We start from the raw sequence: 27,244 nt of genomic DNA on the forward strand, positions 1-27,244 counted from the left end.
ACAAAAGAAATGGCAAATGTGGTCTTAAAGCAGTGAAAATGGACTACAAAAAGGAAAAACTGATTAAAGGGGCAATGAAACTAAGTTAAAGGTGGCAAATAATAGTCAAACAGTGGCAAAAAAATGGCAAAAAGCAGTGAAAAGGGGCAAAGTAGACAAATAAATGGAAAAAAGCAGGTGAAAGAAAAATTGGCAAAATTGGACAGAAAGTGGCAAGAATGGGTGAGAAGTTACCGAAAGTTGAGTTACAGGTGGCAAAAAATGGCCAGAAATCAGCAAAAACATGAAAAAAAATGAGTGTAAAAGTGACTAAAGAATGCTGAAAACAGTGGAATTTAATGGCAAAACACAGCTTAAATGGGCAAAAGTGGCAAAAAGGGAAAAATTTACAAATAGATAAAGCAGGATAAAGGAGGCAAAAAAACAGGTGGCAAAAATGGGATAAAAGTAGTAAAAATGGGCAAAAAGTGGACAAAAGAAATGGCTCCAGAGCTACTTGTCGAGTATCACTGCTCTGGAGGCAAACCTGTGCCCAGTCAAAGATAAAAGCATATATTTTTGAAGATGTATTTTGGGGCTTTTTGCCTTTTTGAGAGATTGGACAGTGGATAGAGCCAGAAAAAGGGATGAGAGAGTGAGAAATTTCATGTTGTGAAAGAGCCAAAGGCTGGCTTGAACCCAGGTGAACCACGTACATGAAGCACAGCCTAACCACTCAGCCGTCTGCACCCACGTCAAAGATTTTCTGATGTACTCTAAAGGCTCATTTACTGTCTGTACTCTGTGTTTCATTTTGCCTTCATTTCTGCTTGTTCTCTGAAAGCTCGTGGTTACTGACCAAATGGTATAATACCAACAGACGTTGTTGGGACAGTGTTGAATAGTGCAGCCAGAGAATCAAGCCGTAAAAGGTTGAGTTCTTAGAAGCTATTAGCGTTTATGTTATTAGCTTGCAGAGGCACAGGGAACTGCAAGTTACAACTGAGCATCCAAACCAGGGATCATAAATGAACTATTGCCTGCAGATTCCAGAGTGTCTCTGCGCTGCTCAGTCTGTTTTAGATACAGAGCAGGTCGACCCAGACAGAAATTCAACCCCAAGATCCATAAAGCATCTCATTAATTAGAAAATGTAACACCGCGTACAGACTGCTGGTTATACTGTCCGTTCATAAATCAACATTACATCAGAGCAGGAAGCAAAGAACAGCAGAAGAGCCACAGAAAGGCAAAGTAACATGTTTGTGTGGTGTTCAGTTTGGTAGAACTTACCAGTCCAGCAGCTTTGTTGTGCTACACTTCAGAAACAAATCCAACAAGTTAGGACGTGAGCCTTTAGATCGGGGGGGGGGGGGGACTCATATTGAGTCTGGGGCCAGATTTGCTCTGATGAGAAGTCCTGAGGGCCGAACTATTTAGGCCAGGATTGTGAAAGTCAGTCAACAAGTCCAACAAGGTCAACATTTAAACATCATTTTCACCACAAGTAACATATAAAAAAATATAAATAACACTGAAAATAAATTATTCTGAGATGAAAAAAAGTAAAAATGTTAAGTTTAAAGGCTCAAAGTCAAACTTATTAGTTCAAAAGGTCAAAACACAAAATTTATAGGCAAACTAATGTTTTTACAAGGCAAATACATGAGAAAGAAAGTCAAAATCACAAGTTTGAAAGTTAAAAATATGACTTAGAATTTTGAATTGTGAATCTTGAAGGTCAAAACATAAAAAATGCCAAAATCATAAGTTTAAGTCGTAATCGCAAGTTTACACGTTTGTAGCAGAGGAAATCTGCAGACCTCATACTGGTGGGCCAGTATGAGGTCTGCAGAATAGAAAGGTCGTATGATTTTGCGGGCCGGATACAACTGTACCAGGAGCCGGATTTGGCCCCCGGGCCTTGAGTTTGACACCTGTGCATTAGGCTGGATGTAAAACCATGGTGCAGATGAATGATGCACATGTAGGCTGTGGGTTTTTGGGGTTACAAACTGCATTTGTTGATGTAAAGATTTTAGCATCTGTGACATAGTCAGGTTGATTTGATTTATTCATGTCATACAGAGACAACATACCCAGTCCCTTCAGGTTTAAACAAGCACTTTTCTCCCTTTTTAACACTTTTATCCTGCTTTTTGCAATTTTTTGCACCTTTTTGCCGCTTCTCACCCATTTAAGCTGCCTGTTGCAATTAAATGACACTTACTGCCCATTTTTCCCACCTTTTTTTCTGATTTTTGCCCATTTTAGTCACTTTTCACTCATTTTTCTCCTAGTTTTTGCCACTTTCTGCCCATTTTTGTCACTTTTCTCTCCTTTTTGACACTTTTATCCTGCTTTTGCAATATTTTGCCCTTTTTTGCCGCTTCTCACCCATTTAAGCAGCCTATTGCAATTTAAATGCCCCTCTGTGCTAATTTTTCCCAGCTTTTTACTGATTTTTGCCCATTTTAGTCACTTTTCAGCAATTTTTCTTCATGTTTTTGCCACTTTTGGACCATTATTACCACCAATGTTTTTTTTTTTTTTTTGCTACTTTGTGACAATTTTTGCCACTTTCTGCCCTTTTTGACACTTTTCTCCCAGTGTTTGCAGCTTTAAGCCCAGTTTTTGCCACTTCTTTTTGTGTCACTTTTCTTCCCTTTTTGACACTTTTATGCTGCTTTTGCAATTTTTTGACTCTTTTTTGCCACTTCTCACCTATTTAAGCAGCCTATTGCAATTTAATGCCCCTTTTTGCTAATTGTCCCCACCTTTTTTCTGATTTTTTTTGCCCATTTTAGTCACTTTTCAGTCATTTTTCTCCACGTTTTTGCCACTTTTGGACAACTTTTGCCACCAATGTTTTTTTTGTTGTTGTTGTTTTTTTGCCACTTTTGGACTATTTTTCAAACAAGACCGTTATCACGACAAAGCTGAATGTTTATCAGGCCAAACATGCAGGATAAAAAGATGTCAGCATAGTTGTTAATGATACTGGATTTTTTAACAAAGATCTAAAACCAAGAATGCATTGATTCTAGATCCTTTGCTGTTTATAGATTTCTTAAAAGTATTATGAGCAATGATTATTACCATATATTTAGCTATTGTTCTGCCCAAAAGTCTGTAGCTCAGTACTCTGTATGAGGCTGCAAAACACGTTTTATTTTCCCACTGACAGTGCAGCTTTGTTGTCCTTTTTATCTTCTGAATTGTTCCAAGTGGTTCATGCCTCTAAAAAGCAGCATGCTGCCCAGCTGTGCTCACACGGTTGGAGTTCATTCTCGCGAATTTACAACGAGCTGCAGGTCATAACAGAGTGCAGCCTGGCTTTTTAAAAAAGCAGACCCAGTCCACTCTGTTTCACACAACAAGCCTCCGTCAGGCCAGCGAGTGCAAACCAAACCGCAAACTACACTGTTAACTCTGGCCTGAACCCAGCACAAGCGTCACTTTTCCAGAATCTCACATGCAACAACAAAGCAGAATAAAGCAGCTTGAGCTCGGACTGTTTACTGAGTTTGACTTTCCTAAATGTGTCATGACATCAGAGAGACAAATCAGAATCATCCTCATGTGATGTAAAAACATCAGCCTGTGCTGGAATAACGAGAAAATTCTCTTTGTCATGTCAAAGAACCAAGACACTTTTGATTTGAACCTTCCAAAATAGTTTTAGTGGTTTAAATGTGCACTGAGTTCTTTTTACATTTCTGTTAGATCTTTAAACTAGCGGACAAACCCTCACATGGACTCTAATAATTTGCCTGTTTCTGTCTCTTGTACAGAGAGATCCATCCTGAGGGTCTTCCTCACGCCTACACCATCATCCTGATGATCCGCCTCCTCCCCGACTCACCCAACGAGGCCTTTGACATCTGGCAGGTGTCAAGCAAAGACAACAAGCCAGAGACAGGCGTCACCATCGACCGTAAATATCCTCTTTTCTTATCCCACTAATGTGTGTGTTGTGAGGAGAGAACTGGCACGGTTACACTGAACAGCTGTGCTGCATTGTGTCGAATCTGTTCATAAAAGACGAGTGTTAGAAGACGGCTGGACCCTCCTGGAGCTTTGGTCTTAGTTGAAAACGACTCTTGTAGACCTCAAAGATCTCCTGGCATCCAGAGCTCAGCTGGCTCTTGTAAAGTCTCAGTTTTGGTCTGTCAGCAGGACTTCAGTAGAAATCTTCAGTGACGACCTCTTGTTCTGGTTCTTGGATCGAGGCTCTGGATGACACTGAGGGTCAGATCCTCCAGAGGTAGAACAAAAACTTCTGCATCATCAAAAAAAACTGTTGAAACTTTGGGAAATACGTTTTTACATTTTTTACAGAGGCAGATGACAGGCCAAAAGTAATTTGCTGGTTGTCTTGGAGGCTGACAGTCCCTTAGCTCCAGCTTTTTATGTAACACACAATCATAGCCTCTTATTTAACTCCTGGCCAGTGTGTTTACTAAAGTCGAACTTCTCCTTAAAGCTGAGATCTAGATTTATAGAATAGAAACAAGTTAAATTGTGACATTATGGGCATAATGAAAAATACTCTAAAGCAGTGATACTCAACATAAGGCTGTGGAGCCACATGTGGCTCTTTTATGTCTTAATTTGAAACACTATTTCCCCAGAAAACCTTAAAAAGGAAAATTTGACCTCAGAAATTATCCATTGTAAATAGGGGTGCGCGATAAGATGATCTCAGATCGTGAAGAAATAGCATGTATTGGCAATCTGCTTAATCTGTTTTACCGTAGGATCGGCTCTACTATTTCTCACTCTTTGCTCCCCCTTTCCTCCTTTTCTCTCCATTGTAGCAGCAGACAGGTGCTGGTGTGACACATTTATGTCACTGCTCATCACAGCCTTAATCAGAGCAGTAAATCAACGTATACACAACCTTTTTTAAATAAAAATCAAAATTGCATTAAAATAACATACAGTCACTACTAAACTGCATAACCACATGTCTCAAAAAGTCACCAAATTTGTGTCATATTTATATTTTCTTTATTTGGCAGTCTGTAAACAAGGCTGAAGTAAATGTGATGTTAAATTGCATACTGTATCAACAGGCTACTTCTTTAAAGCTTCAGCTTTAGGAATTCTTTTTAAAGACCATATACTTTAAAATGCAGATCAAAGTGTCAAAATGTGCTTAATAAACAGTAAAGTAGATTTTAAGACACAGATGAAGACACACATAATAATAATGCTAAAGTGGTGCAGACAATTTAGAAATTGGTTCCAGAAGACAGAATAGATCAGAATGCAGGAAAATAAATGTTTGGAACTTTAATATATTGTGGGATAAGACCTCTACATATATACATACACACACACACACACACACACACACACATATATATAATGCATTGGCCAACAGGATGGTGCAGAAGAAATACAGAAAAATCAGAGAAATGGTTGTTTTTTCAGATTTTCAAATGCTGGGAAGTTCAACTGCAGGTGGTCTACATCGTGGACATGGTCCATTCTGCATCCATGCAGAGGCAACTCATTAAACATAACCTTTCCAAACGGCCTGCTTTCCATCCACTTCAGTGGTGGTTTATCGTAAACGGTGACCAGTCAACTCCTGTGTTAAGACCACACCGGTGCATTAACCCTCAAGAGTCTGCATAGTGCAATCTGCAGACAGAAACAGAGATACCCCGTGGGACAGAGACCTGCCTTTTGCAGATGATGTGGTTCTGTTGGTTTTTCAGGCTGGGACCTCAAGCAGGCACTAGGTCGGTTTGCAGCCAGAATGTAAAATCACGTCTTTTGTCTCCCCACAGCCTCCAGCCAGACCGTTTCCTTCTACAACAAAGACGAGCGCGGTGAGATCCAGAGGGCCAAGTTTGACAGCGATCAAGTCAAGAGGATCTTCCATGGAAGCTTCCACAAGGTAAAAACAATCAAAAGTGTTTAAAACACAAGTTTGCCTGTGCTGGATCAGTGGCTTTCAGTCAAACCTGCATGAAAAAACACCAGATGTGATTGTAGAGCAGAAAAGATGCTTAGCAGGCTGAAATGTAAAAGGGGAGTTAAACAGCATTTGCCTTGGCAGTGGTTTAAGTCCATGTGAAGGTTTGTGAGTTTTTCTTGTTGAAATTGAGCAGAAAGGAGCTGAAAGTGAAATGTGTCTTTAATGACTGATTATGTAACGTGTTTGAGGCGTGACACTTCAATCAAATCGCTCCGCTTTGTTCTCTCTGGACGTCTCGAGGTCGTACAGATACTGCGGATGCCTGAGATTCCAAATGTGTTGTATATTACAGTCGGAGCACATCGCATGCAGCTACAGACGTGTTCCTGAAACGTTATGAGTGCTCAGACAAACAGATGGTCCTCTTCAGCAGGCTGTAAAACGCAGAGCTTTACTTTTGTTCGTTAGCTACACTTCAAAGTCTCAAACGGGCTGATGGACGAGGCTGTTTGCATCGTCTGGATGTTGTTAAATGATTGATTAATGCTCTGACTCACGCTGAACTTGTTTAGTGGAACAATGAAACTCCAGATTTATTAAGTGACACTCATAATGTAAGCCTTCTTGGTGGTTCCCATAAGTTACACATACAGCTGTAGGAACTTTTTCAGCTAAAATCAGAATTCAAACCGGGAATGCTGCTGCAGATGAATGAGAAACTCTGATTTAGTTTGGGAACATTTAAAGGCTTTCGCTGAGATGAGACACGTTTATTCTGGGGTTTTTTTTGTTTTGTTTTGTTTTGGGGGTTTTTTTAAGTTAGGACTTTTTACTTACAACAGAAGTGAAACTATTCCCAACATTTTTTTCATTACATAACCCAGACCTGAGATTATCAGCATGGCATGTTTACAAAACATGTGAACCATTGCTGAGATCATTAGAGAATGTATGTGGGTTCTTTGCAGATGCAGTGTTACCCAACCCTGCTCAAACAAAGAGCCAAATTGTTGAACAAAACCTTTGCAAGAGCCACAATCTAAGTGGTGAAAAGTGGCAAAAACGGCTTGAAGTAGTAATAAAAATAAGTTAAATGTGACAAAAATAGTCCAAACGGGGCAAAAAAAAGAGAGAAAGGTGACTTAAATGGGCAAAAAGCGGTGACGAGTTGCAAAATAGGGCAAAAAAGAGAAAAACACGTGGTATTTAATTACAAAAGGTAGCTTTAATAGATAGAAAATGGTGAAAAGGGGCCAAAATGGGATAAAAGTGGCAAAAATGGGAAAAAGTGTCAAAAAGAAGTGGCAAAAATTGGAATAAAAATAGGAAAAAGTGGTATTAAATTATAAAAGGTAGCTTTAATAGGCAAAAAATGGTGAAAAAGGGCTAAAATGGGATAAAAGTGGCAAAAATGGGCAATAAATAGGAAAAAAATGGTATATTTATTATTATAAAAGGTAGCTTAATTGGGTGAAAAGTGGCAAAAAATAGTGAAAAGGGCAAAAATGGGATAAATGTGGCAAAAATGGAATAAATGGGACAATAAAGTTTGACAATTAAAGCCTTCTGTATAGGTCTGGCAAACAAACTGATTAATGTGACTAATTTCTGAAGTTAAATTTTCCCTGTCTAAGGTTTTCTGGGGAAATAATTTTTCAGATTAAGACATAAAAGAGCCACAAATCATCCCAAAAGAGCCACACATTGAGTATCACTGACATAGAGAACTTTTACCAAAAGGCCATGTGATGGTTTGTTTAAAACCATGCCAAGTTTCAGAGAGCAAAAATAAAAACATTATTAGTTCTCAAGCTACTTTTGTGTCCTGAAAGTAGCGAATATTCAGGCAAAAAAATTAAACAACTCACAGAGAAACAGCAGCAGGAATTACAAAGGCCTCTGTCTAACTCCTGCACAAGCGGTGTCACACGACGTTCATGTTTGGTCTGTTTTCACAGAGCCGTCCAGTTTGGTTCAGTCCCATTAGTCCTGGTTTAGCTCATGAAACTCTGCTCTTCCTCTGCTGATGTAAATCATGATACTCAACGTGTGGTTCTGGAGCCACATGTGGCTCTTTTGTGACTATTTGTGGCTCTTTTATGTCTTCATTTGAAATATTATTCACCCACAAAATCTTAAAAAGGGGAAACTTTTTGCCACTTCTTACATTTTTTGCCACTTTTCCCCCATTTTTTGCCACTTTTATCCAATTTTTGCCCTTTTTCACAATTTTTTCCCATTTAAGCTACTGTTGCCATTGAATACCACTTGTTTCCTATTTTGGCCACTTCTTTCTGACACTTTTTTTCCCCATTTTTGCCATTTTTTCACAATTTCTTTGCCACTTTTCACCCATCTAGGCTACCTTTTGCCATTAAATACCACTTTTTCACAATTTTTGCCCTTTTTTCACCATTTTTGCCACTTTTTCCCCATTTAAGCTACCTTTTGCTGTTGAATACCACTTGTTTCCTATTTTTGCCCATTTTGCCACTTCTTTTTTCCACTATTTTCGAATTTTTGCCACTTTTTTTCCCATTTTCACCTTTTCCACCATTTGTCACCATTTTTTTGACTGCTTTTGGACAATTTTTTGCCACCTGTAATTTATTTTTTGTCACTCCTCACCCATTTTGCTACTCTCTGAACTTTTTTCATGTTTTTTCTCCCCATGCCCGCCCCTTTTCACCCGTTTTGCTGCTTTTTGACCATTTTTGCCACCACTAACTTATTTTTATCGCCACTTTAAGCCATTTTCGTCACTTTTCACCAATTAGATTGTGGCTTTCTCAAAGGTATTTTTCAACCATTTGGCTCTTTGGTTTAGCAGGGTTGAGTGACACTGGTCTAGTCTCTCTCCTTGTGTTGGGAAATCCATCTCTCCAGAGATCCAGATCATTTGGCTCAGCTCAGCGGAGCTGGTTGCTCTTCATCTGATACCAGTGTGTCTTTTAAATGTGGATTAGATAAGGACAAAGGATGGAGGAAAGGAAACTGGCACTCAAACAGCAGCTAGCTACATCAAGAGCTGTTTCATAGACCAGACTGTTGCTTGGTTTGTCACCCACAAAGATTATTTGGTTGAATTAAAAACATGTTTGTGCTCACATTTGCACCCATGGGTGTTTGTTTGAAAATGAGGAAAGGTAAGACACAAAGCTGGATATTTTTTCAGTGGGTCATGGACGCATGCCTGGAAAAAAAAATGGCTTAAAGTCAATGATGACCATTTACTTTGAAGGAAATGTCTCCAAATCTTTATTTCCTCACATTGTTTGTTCAATTTCCAGTTCAGACTTCCCTATCCCTAATTCAAAAATTTAACAATGGTGGAAAAATTGAAGAGATTCACGTTAAGATTGGTCAATCAGGAGGTTGTGGTGGGTCCTGACTAGCGAGAAGTGCTTGAGTTTTCACATTTTAGTGTGTGTGCATGCTTAGACAGTTTCAGATTAGAGACCTAAGAAAGGTGACAAAAGGGAATAAAACAAGCAGCTGAAGAGCAAATGAGGCCCTTAAATAAACCCAGTGGCTCAAGATGAAGAAACTTTGGTTTGAAAAATGTCATCACTCTAGCTTTTTGGATTCATTCTTGCAGATTTCTTTAAGTGACTCTTTTTGCAGCTCTGTTTTAAAGCCAATGCATTCAGAAGGAGGGTGTGTGTGATTGTGGCTGAGCTGTGCTGCTGCTGATGGCTGATGACTCTTGTTTAAAACAAAAAAGCAGGAGGGAAAACAGAGCAGACAGCTGTGTAGAAACATCACAAAGGTTCAGGAGCCATACGTTCGTCTGAGTAAATGTAGACTGTAGTCTCCGCTGGGACACTCGCCTGGAAAATGTTTGGTCACTGCTTTTTCTATTAAACAATGACATCAGAGCGGCCAAGGAGCGCCAGCAGGGAGGCGGAGCTTCTCCTACTCTTCTCCTCCCCTCGGCTCAGCAGGAGTCTGGATGGCAGGAGCACAGTTGCCTCTGGTAGCCGACCACAGACGATTCTCATCGCTCTGTGGTTTACCTCCCAGCATGCCTCTGCGCTCTGCAGAACGGCGGTATCAGCAGGCAGGTTTTAAAGTCTGCCTCCTATTGAACCATTTTAATAACAGGAGTCAGTGATTTAGATCAGTGGTTCTCAAATGGTGGGGCAAGGCACACTGGTGTGCCTTAAAGCAAGTCTAGGTGTGCCGTGGGAATTTGTACCATACGTTAATACTACAACTTGATGGCAAGTACAGTAACCAGCCTGGCCACAGATCTGAACCCCTGAAAACCCCCAGAGAACAGGACCACCCCAATTATTGATGAGTGTAAGTGTGTGGGATCAGTAGCATTGGTCTAGCATCCTGGCTAACAGTTACCTCATTAAGAGCTGAAAAGCACTGCAAGCTATTATTGGATTGAAATTGGTGTTGAAATTATTAATTCATGCTACTTTTAACCAATTTAACCGATATTTCTACCCATTTTTGCTACTTCTTTTGACAACTTAAACCATGTTTCTGCTTGTTTTTACATTTTTGCCACTTCTTATTCTACTTTTGCCACGTTTTAGGAACGTTTTGCCCCATTTTACCCTTTTTTGCTACCTTTTTGTCATTTTTCACCCAACTTTGCTGTTGTTTGGCCATTTTTCCCCATCATTTTAAACCCTTTTGACCACCTTTTAGCAACTTTAACCCTTTTTTGCCACTTTTCTGCCACTTGTGATCTATTTTGCCACCTTTTGACACTTTCAACCTATTTATGCCACCTTTTTGCCAATTTTTGAACACTTTTTGCCCAATTTTGCCCTTTTTCATCATTTTTAACCCATTTCTACCACCTTTTTACACAATTTAAGCCTTTTAGGCCACTTGTAACCCATTTTTACCTCTATTTTGACACTTTCAACAAGTTTTTGCCAATCTCAACCCATTGTTGGGACAGTTTTTTTTTGTTTTTTTTTTTGCCCTTTTCTGACTTTGTTATGCCACTTTCTGTCCAATTATGCCATGTTTTTTCATCACGTTTAGCCCATTTTTGCCACCGTGTGCCCACTTCTGCCATCTCCATGATCCCCCAGTTGGCTGGGCTACAGAAAGCTCTCCCCTTATAGGTCACCTTGACTGTAGCATGATCCAAAAAGTATATTTTGTATGGATTTAAATATGGTGTGCCTTGAGATTCTGGCTTAACCTTAGGTGTGCCTTGGGCAAAAAAAGTTTGAAAACCACTGATTTAGATTACCAGCTGTACTGAGCTGACAGCTGCCCTGATAACAATCCTGCTCTTGAGTCAGGATTTATTTCTCACTCAGAAGATCTTTTTCTTTCCTCAGGCAGAAAATATGGAGGCAGAGCAGGAATGTGAAGATGGACATTTGAGTGAAGTTTGTCTTTAATAATGACCTGAAAGTGACTCTCTCTGTCTAATCCAGCTGGGATCAAACTCAGCTCTCTCTAAAATTCTTTCTGCAGTTTTTAATTTTTTTCTTTTAGTTGTGATAAAATGAAGATGATGAAGAGAAAGTGATGCTGAGTTGATCCCTGCAGGTGAAATTCTTCCTTTTCACCTCCACATAGAGGTCAGAGGTCACGCTCGGTCATAAACCTGTACGCTGCAGGAGCTCAGAGTCAAGGCTGAGGCTGCAGGGAGGACACATGCATGTCCTGAACCTTTTGACTCTTTCTTTTTCCTGTTGCAATCATAAAAATAACTGCTGAGGAGATTTAAAAGGCTGTCAGGTAGCTGGACTGGTGAAGAGGATAGTCTGAACTCTTTGTCAGCACTTAGAGGAAACAAACATGATTTACTAAGTCTGTTTGAACCCGACAGAAGATGTTTGGGTCTGTTATTGTGCCAGAGACGCTGTTGATGAAAGATTGCTACTACGCCACATCCCCATGTCTGACTTTGCTAATCCCTGCAAGGTTTTGCCAACCAGCTTAAGTCTGAAATCCTCCCTCAGATTTGTTTAACAGCAGGACGAGAGTCAAACAGGAATCTACTGAAGATACCTAAAGGCTGTCTGAGGTCTGATGGGACCAAACAAGGATTAATCTCAGAGCTCTGTGCTGTCTAATCACTGAGTTGGACGATCTTTGAAGAAGCACATGAGGAGTTCTGCCAGTGACTGTGAGTCTTCTCGTGAACCTTTTCAGCCCGCGACCCCCAAAGTAAAGACTGGGGACCCCCGCTGTACCTGAAGGTGGTTGAACACTGCTATGTACAATTTGCAATAGTCATGTGGAGACAAGGCCGTCCATAAAGGGGGATAAATGGGCGAGCTTTCTGGCACCTGGCCAAACTGGGGGCCCATGGAGGTCAGCAAAGCCATGGTCCATTGTAAAGTTAAGCTGTGATATCCATATTTCATATTTAACCTTAAAAAATAACCCCTCCTATCAAAGAAAAAATATACATTTTTTCAATCATTTGTGTAGCAAATAGCTCCTTAAAAATGTAAATTCTCTTTGTTAAAAAAGAGAATTGAAATGGTTTAAAAATTGCTACAATTGGTTAAAAATGGCAAAAAATAGTGGAAAGGTGTTGAAATTGGATTTTAAATGTAGCAGAAATGGGTTAGAAGTGGCAAAAGTTAGATAAAAATGGAGTAAAAGGGAGTTAAAAGTGTGTGGAATAGATTTAAATTGGCAAAAATGGGTGGAAATTTGGTCAAATAGGATGAAAAATTGATAAGCTATATATATCAAATGGTGAAATGTGGTTAAAATGGGAAAAGTGGTTAAAAAAAGGGTTAATGGTAGCAATAATGGGTCAGCAGAGGCAACATTAAGCTTGAGTGGCAAGAATTGGTTCAGAAGTGGCAAAAACAGGCAGAAAAAAATTGTTGGAAAGAGTTTAAAACTGACAAAAATAGGTGTTCAATGGCAAAAATGTGAATGACCATTCCAAATTAAATTTAAATCCGAAGTAAGTGGCTGGTTTATTCTGATTTTAAATCGAATTGAATAATTCCTCGATCATGTATGCGTTTGTTCTGCTATAAATTAATTCCGGTCATTCTGCGCGTGCTCGTTCCCTTGTCCTGTCGCGATGACGCTCATATTCCACGCTAGCTATATTCCAGGATGGCCGCCCGAAGCGAGCGTTGGACTCGAGCCGAGACTATTTATTTAATAAGAGCCTTAGAAGATATAGATATAATGAAAAGAGTGGATGGACGGAAGCAGACGGAGTTTGTTTTCTTCCGGCAGACGTAAATACGTAACATCCGCCCCCTGTCCAATCAGAACCCTTCCCAACCCCCAGACATTAAGCAGAATTGAATAAAGGCGATTAAACGTGTTTTCCACGTAAACCTCAATTTGGAATTACTATTTCCATGTAAACGCGAAGGAGAGTACTTTAATTCCCAATTATTGAATTCTGAATAATTAATTCCGAATTAAAAAACATCATGTAATCATGACCAGTGTAATTGAAAAGTATTCTTAGTTCTTTTAGGGCAACTGTTTTCTGACCCCAACGTTGAGAACCAGTGCTCTGATGGATAAGAACATCATGGAGACTCTGGAGAATAAATCGGCGCAAGTCTGAACATTTTGATGCTTGGTTCCGTTTCAAACTTTTACCCCCACCCCTCAATTTCAGCCCGTGTTTACCCTTTGAAACAGAGTTATACCATCTGGAATGGGATAGCCCTCCAGGCTTCTGATATGTAATCAGTACTCATCCACAGCTGTTAAGCAAACAGATGTGCCAGAAAGTTCTACTACAAGATTTTTTAAGTATCCTCCTTCTAAATCAAAAGGACCATAATGCATTAAACCAGGGGTGTCAAACTCAGATTAAATCCAGGGCCAGATTTGCTCCAATGAGACGTCCTGAGGGCCGGACTGTTTGGTCCAGAGGTGTCAAAGTCAGCCACAGCAGGGGCTGGGTTCTGGATTCAGGTCTAACCTGAGAGTCTAACAGAGTCAACATTTAACCAGAACTGTCACCAGTAATAAAATATAAAAAAAAACAACTTAACACTGAATATAAATCATTTTAAGATTGAAAAAGGGAAAATAACACGTTAAAGCAGGGGTGTCAAAGTCAGTCACAGCAGGGGCTGGATTCTGGATTCAGGACTAACCTGAGGGCCAAATAGGGTCCCCTTTTTAACCAGAAACTATCAACCTCATTTCACGAGTAATAAAATATATATATAATACCTTAGCACTGATGATAGAAGATTGGGGGTTAAACAAGTAAAAAAGATAAGTTTAAAGGCTCACAATCTGAGAAAAATGAATTTATTTGTTCAAAAAGGTCAAAACATGAAATTGAATTAAAAAAAAAATGCTTTTATTTTAAGGCAAATATATTAGAAAGTCAAAATCATGAGTTTAAAAGGTCCTAATATGAAATAAAATTTGTAATCATAAAATTAAAAGTCAAGATATGATTTAATTTTTTAAATTGTGAATCTAAAAGGTCAAACTATGGGATTATGAAGTCAAAGTTTGGAGTTGAAAATATGAGATAAAATACAAATAATTGGTTTAAAAGGTCAAAATATGGATTTAAAAATCTGAATGAAAAAATAAATAAAGCTCAAAATACGAAATGTGAAGTCAAAATTATGAGCTGAAATGCTCAAAGTATAAAATTAAAAGTCAAACTCATAAGTTTCACTCTGATTTTGAGATGCTAAATTGAAAATGTGAAATTAAAACACACATTATTTTCTTTTCCCACAGTCCTGTTTTCTTATCTAAATATTTTTACTCCTTTTTCAGATTTTGTGATTTAACAAGGATATCTTAAATCATCAGGATAAGTTCACATTTTTATACTTCAGGAAATCTGCAGACCTCAGACTGATGGGACAGTTAGAACAGAAATATCAGATCAGATCGGCTGGATTTGGCCCCCGGCCTTGAGTTTGACACCCCTTCATCAACACATAAAACTATGATTTAATATTGCAGTTTCTTTGTATTTCTGCACTGGATTTGTTTTCAGCACCAGAGGCTGCAGCTTGATTCAGCTGTGCCTCTATTTTGAAAGGACTCCTGCCAGAAATAGCTGACAATCCTTCAGAGACAAAGATAGAGGAGAAGGTCCACAGACAGATACATCATGTTTTGTTTTTCAGAAACTTTTTCATTAAAATCTCACAGGCTTGTCCTGATGGACCAAACATCTGAATCTGGGTTCTTTCACAGACCTGATCTCATTAGTTTTAGTCAGATTCAGAGCTACCATGACAGTGCTGTTATTTTTTGTCACTTCTCACCCATTTTTGCCTCTTTCTGCCTGTTTTTGCTACTTTTTCTCCAATTTTTGTCCCTTTTTTGCTGCTTTTTGGCCATTTTTGACACTTTTTAACTTATGTTTACTGCCACTCCAACCTTTTTTTTGCCACTTTTCACCACCTAGATTGTGGCTCTTGCAAAGGTATTTTCGACTATCTGGCTCTCTGGTTGAGTAACGCTGGTCTAAGCATTGAAAGCATCACGCTGACTCGTCTCCTCTACCTGCTGACTCCTGAGAGCTGTTGATCATCAGATTTAAGTGTAAAGACAAACACAACTGTGCTTCCTCCCTGAAGTCTTTCTTGGATGCCTCGGAGTTTCCGAGAGCAGCATCTCCTCTCTGCCGTCTGTTCAAACATGATTCTGCATTTCCGCAGTTGGCCAGCGGCCACAAGCGGCCACAAGTGGCCACAAGCAGCGAGCCACGGTCACCACAGCTGCCAGTGGCCAGCCCGTGGTTTTGTACATCAATGTTTTCCCTCCTCACAGCCGGACCTCAGAGGAGCCTGATTGGAGGAGTTGTCATAAGGGTTTACCACAAGATGACATCATGAGGAGATGTGGCGAGGGAGATCTGACTAAGGAGAAATGCCTTCTGGTTGTTTGTGTTTGTAGCTGAGATAATCGACCGCGGTCGCTGTTTTACAGCAAAGACTCAACGATTTCTCAACGTGACTTCCACTGAAATGGAACGAAGGAATTTTGGGGCATTTGGCTCCGAGACTGTGATGGAGTTTTAGTTGAAACTTATATTAGGAATCTTTGAGTTTGGCTGAGCTGGATACCAGAAATAAATGGTATGGATGTGTTTACTCAGAGCTGGTATGACCGGACGGTCCAATCTATCCAATCAGTAGATTTAGGATCAGTCTTGTACTGACTTCAAACCACCACACCTGGAGGGGAACAACATTTAAAAGAAGAGATTTTATGGTTCTTGGTAAAGGGAATGTTTAAGATGGAGGCTCAGAAAAGAACTTTATATTTTCACGTGAAAATCCTTCCACATTTCCCTCATATCTGTTTAGAACTTCAGCTTCATTGGATTGACTCTGATGCACTTTGGTCATTGGAAGCAGCAAGTTTTGTAACGGGGACTGTAAAGGCTGTCACCGTAAAAAGACAAAAAAAAATCAGCCTCATTCCAGTGCATGCTCAAAGCCAAAGCTCTGTATGTATTTCTGTACATACTGGCATTTGATCCATCCTTTAATTTCCTGGCTGCAGCTCCGATGGAGCATTTTTCTCCAGAATAAAGAAATAGAAGCGCTGCTTTTCCTCTGTGTTACATTCCAGCCTTGTTTGAATAAACGGAGGTCCACTGACACACTCTGCATAATCTAATCATTTTCAGGCCATCAGGATACAAACCAGACACACGACTTGGTCACAGAACAAAGAATGTGCCAATAAAATATATTCCTCTCCTTCCTTTCTCTCTCTGCAGCTCCACATCATGGTCTCATCCACCAGCGTCAAACTCAACATCGACTGCCAAGAAGTGGCTGAGAAGGAGATCAAGGCTGCAGGAAACACGTCCAGCGATGGCTACCAGGTCCTGGGCAAGATGTCCAAGTCCCTGGGATCCAAAGGAGAATCAGCAACTGTAAGTCAGCTGTGGACATGCAGAGATCCTACAACAAAGAAGAAGAGATGTTTTATCTTAAAGTCAAGTCTATTAGTGCATGTAGTGAAGCTACAGTATAGTCATGTGATTTATCAGTTTTAGTGAGTCCATAAATATGGCTGAGCTTACCATGTTCTGGGGTCTTCCCCCAGAACATTTTCAATTAAGTAGATGCCATTTCCTTTATTCTAGTGCATTTTAACACCATATTAGCACCAGATAATCCAAACTGGTTCTGTGAGATATAGTTCTGGCTCAGTATAGATCAAAAAAGGGCCCAACATAAAAAGTCATTGCAACAGTAGTGTTTTGCCAACCGGGAGGGCACTTAAGCATGCATTTTTACCACCCAAGAGGGCAGTTTATCATGTTTTAACAAGCCAAGAGGGCAATTAAGTGTTTTTTGTTCAGCCAAGAGGGGAGTTTAGTGTGTTTTGGCTCAAAGGAGGGCCCTTCAGCATGCATTCTGACTCTTGAGGGCACTTAAGCACGAGTTTTAGCTCTCGAAGGCATTTAAGCACGTGTTTTGGCTCTTGAGGGCACTTTATCATGCGTTTTGGCTCACCAAGGCACTTTAGCATGTGTTTTGGCTCTCCAAGGCACTCTAGCACTTGTTTTGGCTCCTAAGAGGGCACTTTCGCACGCGTTCTGTTTCCTCGAAGGCACTCTAGCATGTGTTTTGGCTCCTAAGAGGGCACTTTCGCATGCGTTCTGTTTCTCGAAGGCACTTCAGCAGGTGTTTTGGCTCCCAAAAGGGCACTTTAGCACATGCTTTGACTCCCAATAGGGCACTTCAACACACATTTTGCCTCCAAAGAGGGCACTCAAATACGCATTTTGGCTCCCAAGAGGGCATTTTTGCATGCGGTCTGTTTCTCGAAGGCACTTCAGCAAGTGTTTTGGCTCCCAGGAGGGTACTTTAGCACAAGTTTTGGCTCTCGAGGGCACTTAAGCATGTGTTTTGGCTCTCAAAGGCACTCTTGCACATGTTTTGGCTCTCCAAGGCACTTAAGCACGTTTTTGGCTTCCAAGAGGGCACTTTCGCACGCGTTTTGGCTTTCGAAGGCACTCTAGCATGTACTTTGGCTCTCCAAGGCACTTTAGCACGCGTTTTGGCTCCCAAGAGGGCACTTTAACACACATTTTGGCTCCCAAGAGGGCACTTTAGTATGCGTTTTGGCTCCCAAGAGGGCACTTTAGCATGCGTTTTGGCTCCCAAGAGGGCACTTTAACACACATTTTGGCTCCCAAGAGGGCACTTCAGCATGCGTTTTGGCTCCCAAGAGGGCACTTTAACACACATTTTGGCTCCCAAGAGGGCACTTTAGTATTCGTTTTGCCTCCAAAGAGGGCACTTTAACACAAGTTTTGCCTCCAAAGAGGGCACTCAAATACGCATTTTGGCTCCCAAGAGGGCACTTAAGTGCATGTTTTTCAACAACTGCCCCACCCCCCCTCCACACCACTGTGGAGCGAAGCTTTAGTTAACATAAAAGTGAACACGTCCTGCAGTGGGTCAGTCCTGTACATTAAGCCGTCATCGTGGCTGCAACCTGAGACGTTTCCTGTTTCCCAGGGCTGACGGGACTCGGCTGTGCTGTCTCTGTTTGTCTTTTGGGAACTGTAAGGGCGTGTCAGAGACACATGTACTACAACACCATTTACATGTTTGCTTTTTTCTCTTTCCTTTCCACAGTTCCAGCTCCAGATGTTTGATATTGTCTGCAGCTTGGGCTGGACCAGCAGGGACAGATGCTGTGACCTCCCGTCTATGGTAAGGAAACCCCCACCTCTATTATACATGGGCATTACCTTTGTACTTTAGGTGCTTAATGGCTTCATAGAGTAGAGCTGGGTATTACCATTTGATTCCGATTCACAAGGTCCCCATTCGATTCAATTCTCAATATCGATTCATGTAGGGATATTTTAGTAAAACATCCTATGTTGCTTCTACGTTTGAGAGATTCTCAGAGTGTTCCAACCAGACGTATTATTAAAAATATCAGGATTTGCAGTAGAAATTGACCCTAAACTAGTAGTACATCCTGAATATGGCCTCTCTTTCTCTACGATGAAGAGAAGATGTGGGCTGTCTTGAGCTGGAGGCTGTAGAGATCAAGTGGGCTGTCTTTAGCTGGAGGATGTAGAGATCAAGTGGGCTGTCTTTAGCTGGAGGATGTAGAGATCAAGTGGGCTCTCTTTAGCTGGAGGATGTAGAGATGATGTGGGCGGTCTTGAGCTGGAGGATGTAGAGATCAAGTGGGCTCTCTTTAGCTGGAGGATGTAGAGATGATGTGGGCGGTCTTGAGCTGGTGGATGTAGAGATGATGTGGGCTGTCTTGAGCTGGTGGATGTAGAGATGATGTGGGCTGTCTTTAACTGGAGGATGTAGAGATGATGAGGGCTGTCTTGAGCTGGAGGATGTAGATGTGTTTTGTTTTTAATCAGGATGTACAAAAAATTGAAATGTTTGTACCTTCTGCATGTAGAGCAGCTTTAAGCCCTGAAACATCTGCAGAAATCCATAAAAATCCCCACTTGTGTATGAATGCGTTGTGTATTTTTCTGTTTGTTTTTCCATCTGCAGAGCATCTTGCATGTGTTCTCTGATCATCTTAAAGAACAACTGTCAGGCCACCTGGTTTCTCTCTGAACACATCCAGACATTAGCGACAACATGAAACCGTTTAAGGACACATTTAAACGCAGTAAAAAGAGGAAGTAATTACAGCCTCCTGACAGTAAAAAGCAGATGGGTGTGCTGTTTAACACCCAGCTGCAGGTCCAAACATCTCTGAGAGCGTCCTTGATTTTCTTTATTTTCTCTGACTGTGCTGCAGATCAAAGAGTGCCGTAATCAGAATCAGAACCAAAGAGTTAACAGAGTTTATGGTACGCTGCACTAAGAGTCAGCTGATACGTCTGTGCAGGATGACAGGCCGCGGCTAGATGTTAACACAAATTCAGTTTTGGAAACCATGCTTGAGTCATACTTGTGACAAAACAGTTTAGAGCATATGAAAACTTGTAGTGTTAACGCTCCCATCCATCAAAAGGGTTCTGCTTTATGCCTAAAAAACAGCTGAGAGGAAGCTTATATCAGCAGAAGTTTCTCATACGGTCTCAGATGAAGACAACAGAATGCATCAGGAACAGTATTATCACCGAGTGGTTTTCCAATCCATCAGTGTGATTTAAGGGTGTAATGGGATTTATATTCGTCCTGGACAGTCATGGTTTGGAGGTCATGGTTCATTGTACCTTGTCAAAGGCGAATACATCTGAACCTTAACCCCTGGAGCTCTCAACTATTTTTTCACCATCATGTCTCGTCTGGACTTTTTGTCTTAAAAAGCTTGTAAAACACCAACCCTGTGATGCACAGTCGATCTCTATACATCCTTTTTTATCAGGACAACCTGGGCTCTAGGAATATATCTACTACAGCAGGGTCCAAAACTAACTTTTTCACTTACCAGCAAGGCTGGCTGGTAAGTGAATTTTTTTACCAGCCAACCAAATAAAAATTGCCCTCTAAGTGTTGTAATTTGCTATCAGCATTATTAAACATGTCATTTGGGTCTTTTATATGATTCTCAATCAATAATTTAATAGTATGCACTAACACTAGCAATAATGCATGCTAAAAGAGACAAAAAGTGAGTAAAAAGACCGTTATTATGTATAGAACAACAAATAACTTGCTTCTGTCGATTCTTGTTTTTAAAACATCACAATTCCAATCCTTCTTTATCTGGGCTTGGCAAAATGACTCAAGAGATACTCTGGCAGAGTTACTACTTTATTTTTGGTTTATCATTTATTTATTCTGTTTTTCTTAGAAGTTGAGTTTTCTTACGTTTGGTTTAGTTTTAAACCTTATGGTCCACTAAAGAGTCTACAACAAATCAATTTATTTATTTTTTGTATACAGTCTTCATTAACAATCTAAATGGACCAAAAAGAGACAACAGAAAAAACTGTCAATGTGCCTTCACAGCGCGGTTAATCTGTAGTCTAGACATGAAGGCGTGAGCATCTCCTGCTCTGACCGCAGCTGAGAGGGACTGCTGCGTGAGGAGTGGGCTGCCTGTCAGTGCTTTGGGACGGGGAGGGGCCCATGGCACCACTGAGAGGCACTACAACGATACGTGCATTCATGTCAGAGTCTTCAAAAGTCTCCAGCAACACCAGAAAAAGTCGCTAGATTTGTCGCTAGTCGCTTTTTTGAAAAAGAGTCGCTAGAGGGGTCTGAAAACTCGCTAAATATAGCGACAAAGTCACTAAGTTGGCAACACTGCAGGGAGGTACGTGTACGGTAACAACCAGCTATCCACCTTGGTGCTGTGAATGACGTCATGACTGATGCACTTACGTGACCAAAGATCACATCACTCTGCCAGGAAACCAGCTGGTACCAGCATCGTTCTCCAGTAACAAAAAAAAAGGAATTTTTTGCTGGTAAAAAAATAACTTGCCAGAGTGGCGAGTGGTCTTAAAAATGTAGCATCCAGAGACAAAATCTACCCGTAACTGGCGAGTGGCAAGTGTTAGTTTTGGACCCTGGTTCTGACCCTGGGGACAGACAATACGAAAAGATCCTGAGATCGGAAATGATAAGTTCCAGAGGCCTTTGCACTGATGTAGGTTAGAAGGTAGGAAGGTAGAAACCAAGAATAGCTTTATAGATAAGAATACTCCAGTGTTTAAGTCTATGAGAAAACAAAGAAGACCAACCCACACGTTCATACAATAAACAGTGATGAGTGAGGCATTTAGAGTTTGTGATAAACCTCAAAGCTCTTTGGTCAAAAAGTGGCAAAAACATGGTGACAAATCAGTGAAAATTGGCTAAAATGGACAAAAAAGCAGCAAAGGACAGCAAAAATGGAAATAAATGGGGAAAAAAGTGGCAGGTAATGGCAAAATGCAGCTTAAATGGGAAAAAATGTGGCAAAAAATGGTAAAAAGGGGGAAAACTGCAAACAGCAAAAAGCGGAATAAAAGAGGGGAACACTGATGAAAAAGGGACAATAACAGGATAAAAGTGGCAACAATTGTTAGAAAGTGGCAAGAAGAAGTAGCAAAAATGGGCTTAAAGCAGCATAGAATGATTAAAATGGGGATAAAAAGGGGCACAAAACTGCAATAAGGGCAATGGAAAAATACAGACAAAAATAAAGGTTGACAATTAAAGCCTACTGTGTAAATGTGGGGAACAAAATGATTCATCTGACTTGCAGTTGATAATTTCTGAGGTCAAAGTTTCTCTGTTTTAAGGTTTTCTGGGGAATAATATTTTGATTTAGGACAGGGGTTTTCAAAGTGTGGAAGAGTGAGCCCCCCGAAGAAGAAATTATTCATTCAGTGGACCCCCACCTACAAAAAGGATTCAAACTGAAAAAAAAAAATTAAACAACAAAATTTCAAACATTTATGTCTAATCTTTAAACATTTTTAACATTAATATATTTTGGATATTTTGGTTTGCAAATGTCCTTAAACGTCTGCCTTTCCCTGTTTTTCAGTTATAATGCCATGAAATACCCCTTTTCATATTTTTTGGGCCATTTTACAACTTCTTTTTGCCTCTTTTTCCCAGTAAATTCCACTTTTATCCCATTGTTGCCCTTTTCACCTTTTTGCCCATTTAAGCTACCTTTCATCATTAAATATCCCTTTTTTCCATTTTTTTTGCTAATTTTTGCTATGTCTATTTGCCACTTTTTCCTTATTTTTGCCCCTTTTTTTTCTTTTTTTTTTTTACAATTTTTTGCCACTTTTCGTCCATTTGAGCAGCCCATTGCCATTTAATACCACTTGTTTCCTTTTTCCCAAATTTTGCCTCTTTTATCCTGTTTTCTGCCCTTTTTTAACCATTTTTTGCCACTTTTTGCTCATTTAAACTACATTTTGCCGTTACATACCACTTGTTTCCTCTTATTTTGACCATTTTTGCCACTCTTGACTGCTTTTTGCCCATTTAAGTCACTTTCCACTCACTTTTTTAGTCACTTCTCACTCATTTCTGCTACTTTTCACCATGTTTTCCACTTTCTCTCCCCATATTCTCCCCTTTTCACCCGTTTTTTGCTGCTTTTTGACCATTTTGCCACCTTTAACCTATATTTATTTCTGTTTCAAGCTGTTTTTGCTACTTTTCACCTCTTAGATTGTGACTCCTGCAAAGGTATTTTTTTTAAATAAATTTGGCTCTTTGGTTGAGAAACACGGCTCTCTAGCATAGTCCCTGTAGTAACTATAAGTTAAACCCTTTTGCTCCATGCATGGCAGAGGTTCCCCAAGAAAAATCACCTTTTTTCAGGTTTATGGTTTCTGTCCAGATTTTGAAGGAAATCCCTCGGTGATCTTGTGATATTGTCTTCACAAGCTAGAGCGTTGATACAACATTGTGTTCACAAGAATGGTCTAGAAACCAAGGGATGAACATTAGGCCAAATATAGTTTGATGCTGTTTTTGAGATCGTACAGCCACAGGAATGGCCTGGAGGGATGGACAGCCTGAAAACAGGCAGCTCTTTGTTCAGTTTGCTAGGAGGCTGTTTTTTATTTAAACACTAATGATTCCTGTTGGAGCTTTCTGCCAGTAAGCCACTGAACTGCAACGACTGAACTATGCCTTCACATGAAAACCCTCAGTTGGACACAGACAGTGATTTGTCATTGTGATCTGCTGATTTTTGATCCTAGAGATTTAAATTACAACCAAACACCTGACCTTCTCCTGACCACAGCAGCCAGCACCTAGAGAGGATGAAAACATCCCAACCAAGGCTGAGAGTTTGAAGACTTCATGCTTGTATTATCCAGTGAACCCAGAAGCCTGCAGTGAAGTTACAGCATTATGAAGACTTCCCGTCTTTCTTCATCCTTCTTCCCTCAACACATCCACTCCTAGGAAAGAAAAATTCTGCAGTTTCTCAAGACCATTGGGAGGCTGAAGAGAAGAACATTTGTTTTCAGGCAGTGAAATATTTGGGCATCAGCAGCAGCTCTTCTATGAGATTTTTTTTAAATGCAGCAGAGCTTGGGCTGTCGTTTAGTGGCTGGCTTTTCTCTCTTCAGTCCCTGCAGAGATCTCTAGAGACGCTGGAACAGAAAAAGCTTTGTCTGAGTACAGCACGTCTGCTGTGGGATGATCCAGCAGATTCTGGACTGGGTTCAGCTCTGGAGGATTATTATCTCGATTGCTGCAGAGTGAGGACAGCTGTTTGATTGGGCTGCTGTGATGACGATTATTTAATAATGATCCCAACTGAAGCCGCAGAGTGGACTCAGTGGAAATATACGCCCAGCAGCAGGAGCTTTACATCCAAAGACATACACAAACTGTATAAGAACTCTACTGTTGATCTGCTTTCAAGGAATTTTTACTGGACCCGAAAACAGACTGTTATATGGATGTAGAAAACTGATTCTGACACACATAAAATGCTAAAAACTTTCTCTTTAACTGGAAGGATTTCAACCAGAACCAGACTCATGTTGCTCAAGAGCTGGATGGGGTAGTAAGGGGGGGGGGGGGGCTTATTTATGACTGTCGTGGCCATAAACCTATAAACGTACACTATATTGCCAAAAGTATTTGCTCACCTTCCTTTACTCACGTATGAACTTAAGTGACATCCCATTCCTAATCCATAGGGTTTCATATGATGTCAGTCCACCCTTTGCAGCTAGAACAGCTTCAACTCTTCTGGGAATGCTTTCCACAAGGTTTAGGAGTGTGTTTATAGGAATTTTTGACCATTCTTCCAGAAGCACATTTGTGAGCTCACACACTGATGTTGGACGAGAAGGCCTGGCTCTCAGTCTCTGCTCTAATTCATCCCAAAGGTGTTCTGTGGGGTTGAGGTCAGGACTCTGTGCAGGCCAGTCAAGTTGATCCACACCAAACTCTCTCATCCATGTCTTTATGGACCTTGCTTTGTGCACTGGTGCACAGTCATGTTGGAACAGGAAGGGGCCATCCCCAAACTGTTCCCACAAAGTTGGGAGCATGGACTTGTCCAGAATCTCTTGGTATGCTGAAGCATTCAGAGTTCCTTTCACTGGAACTAAGGGGCCAAGCCCAGCTCCTGAAAAACAAGTCCACTCCATAATCCCCCCTCCACCAAACTTTACACTTGGCAAAATGCAGTCAGACAAGTACCGCCAAACCCAGACTCGTCCATCAGATTGCCAGATGGAGAGGTGTGATTCATCACTCCAGAGAACATGTCTCCACTGCTCTAGAGTCCAGTGGCGGCGTGCTTTACACCACTGCATCCAACGCTTTGCATTGCACTTGGTGATGTAGGGCTTGGATGCAGCTGCTCGGCCATGGAAACCCATTCCATGAAGCTCTCTACCACTGTTCTTGAGCTAATCTGAAGGCCACATGAAGTTTGGAGGTCTGTAGCCATTGACTGCAGAAAGTTGGCCACCTCAGATGCGCCTCAGCATCCGCTGACCCCGCTCCGTCATTTTACGTTGCCTACCACTTGGTGGCTGAGTTGCTGTCGTTCCCAATGGCTTCCACTTTGTTATAATACCACTGACAGTTGACTGTGGAATATTTAGGAGCCAGGAAATTTCCCCACTGGACTTGTTGCACAGGTGGCATCCTATCACAGTACCACACTGGAATTCACTGAGCTCCTGAGAGCGAGCCATTCTTTCACAAATGTTTGTAGAAACAGCCTGCATGCCTAGGTGCTTGATTTTATACACCTGTGGCCATGGAAGTGACTGGAACACCTGATTTACATCATTTGGATGGGTGAGTGAATATTTTTGGCAATATAGTGTACCTCTGTCCAGACAGTGTGTATGTAGGTGTCTTAATCCAGTCTCTGCTCTCTGCAGCTGGCTTTGCATCTGTGTTGTGTGTTGTCTAACAGCAATATAGAGACAAACACACCCTAAATCACCTTATGGTCCCAGAATAGGAACCTCAAAAGCATCACCCTAAAGCATCTGAATGAATCTTAGCCCAATAGTTTGTGACTGAGGACCCATTTATCTAAAATTTAATCCTTGGAAAGCTGAAAAAGAACTTCTTTAAGCTGCAGATCTTCTCGCCTGTAGAAAGTCCTAACCAGAACTTTACAGTGTTTTTTCTTGAGGTCTTACTTTGACAAATCTCATCTCATCATCACAACAATCCCTGAACCAGAACCCTCCTCCGCTATAAGATCCCTCAGAGAGCTCCACTGTGCCCACACATCAGCTCTGGTGTTCTGTCTTTGGAGCAGCTCCAGAAAACGTCACATTCATCCATTCCTGGCTCTCCTTAGTTTTATGCAAGAATTTATCCTAAAGAAACGTAGCCCTACGGTTTGCATCTGCAGCAAGGGAAAACTGTTTCCAAGGACGAGTAGGGATGGAGCGATGGTGTACTTTGAGTTCAGACCAGGATTCTTAAAGAAAATAGCCCAGAATTCAAGGTCTGCTGAATATTTTTCAAACATATGTTCATGTTTTACTTTTTAACTGTGACTGCCTGAAGCATCTGCTGCTTATAAAGAGACATAAAGATCAACCAGCTCATTCAGTCCACACATTATTCAAACTCAGTGTTCCTTTGCTTGTGTTTGCTTCATAGTTTTAAGACACTGTGACTGTGAAGCGTCTCTTCATGGCTGTCTTTTATACTGTGGATGTTTCTGACTTTGAATTTGTTTTTTGTCTTCCACCAGAGAGATGAGCTGAAGTGTCCGTCTCTACCCAACTCCTGCACGTGTATCTCCCCCGAGGCCAACGGGCTTCCAGGGCCTCAGGGACCAGTGGTAAGACTCCTCTAAGTCCAGCTTTCTAACTGAGTCTGTCCTCTATGAGTTTTACAGAGGGAGGAAGAGATTACAGATTTAGTACAGCACAGCTTCATCCTCTTCTGCTGGTCAGAACTTTTCTTCAGGGTGGTTACAACTAAGGCTGAACAATTTCGGATGATAATCTAACTAACTGCAGTTTTTTTCTCCAAAATTGTGATTTGATATTATTCCTTAACTTTCTTTTCCTCCTAAACAACAAATGTCTAATCCTGATGATTTTGACCCGTATTGCAAATTGAATATGAATTGTTGCATTGAAGGGTCTTTGTCATTCTTATATCTAATCAGAAAAAATGCACAAAAATAGAGAAGGGAGGATTTTTTTTGTAGACCAGTGATACTCAACATGTGGTTCTGAAGCCACATGTGTCTCTTTTGTGACTATTTGTGGCTCTTTTATGTCTTAAATTGAATATTATTCACCCATAAAATCTTAAAAACAGACACTTTTTGCCCCTTTTCACATTTTTTGCCACTTTTTCCCCATTTTTTTGCCACTTTTATCTCATTTTTGCCCTTTTTCAAATTTTTTTGCCACTTTTTCCCATTTAAGCTACCTTTTGCCATTGAATACCACTTGTTTCCTGTTGTTGCCCTTTTTTCGCCACTTCTCTCTGACACTTT

General features: G+C 40.7%; 1 protein-coding gene across 3 annotated transcripts in view; it reads left to right on the forward strand.

Moving 5' to 3' along the window:
• The window catches only part of col12a1b (collagen, type XII, alpha 1b), a 276,137-nt gene that overhangs the window by 217,622 nt on the left and 31,271 nt on the right, over window positions 1-27,244 (forward strand). For all 3 annotated transcript variants that reach the window (XM_041805206.1, XM_041805207.1, XM_041805208.1), the window contains 5 exons: window positions 3,774-3,916; window positions 5,781-5,890; window positions 16,602-16,760; window positions 18,478-18,555; window positions 26,486-26,575. In XM_041805206.1, the coding sequence (XP_041661140.1) occupies window positions 3,774-3,916; window positions 5,781-5,890; window positions 16,602-16,760; window positions 18,478-18,555; window positions 26,486-26,575 (580 nt within the window). The remainder of the gene's footprint in view (window positions 1-3,773; window positions 3,917-5,780; window positions 5,891-16,601; window positions 16,761-18,477; window positions 18,556-26,485; window positions 26,576-27,244) is intronic.

Source organism: Cheilinus undulatus, linkage group 14, assembly GCF_018320785.1.
Source record: "Cheilinus undulatus linkage group 14, ASM1832078v1, whole genome shotgun sequence".
Classification (NCBI taxonomy): Eukaryota; Metazoa; Chordata; class Actinopteri; order Labriformes; family Labridae; genus Cheilinus; species Cheilinus undulatus.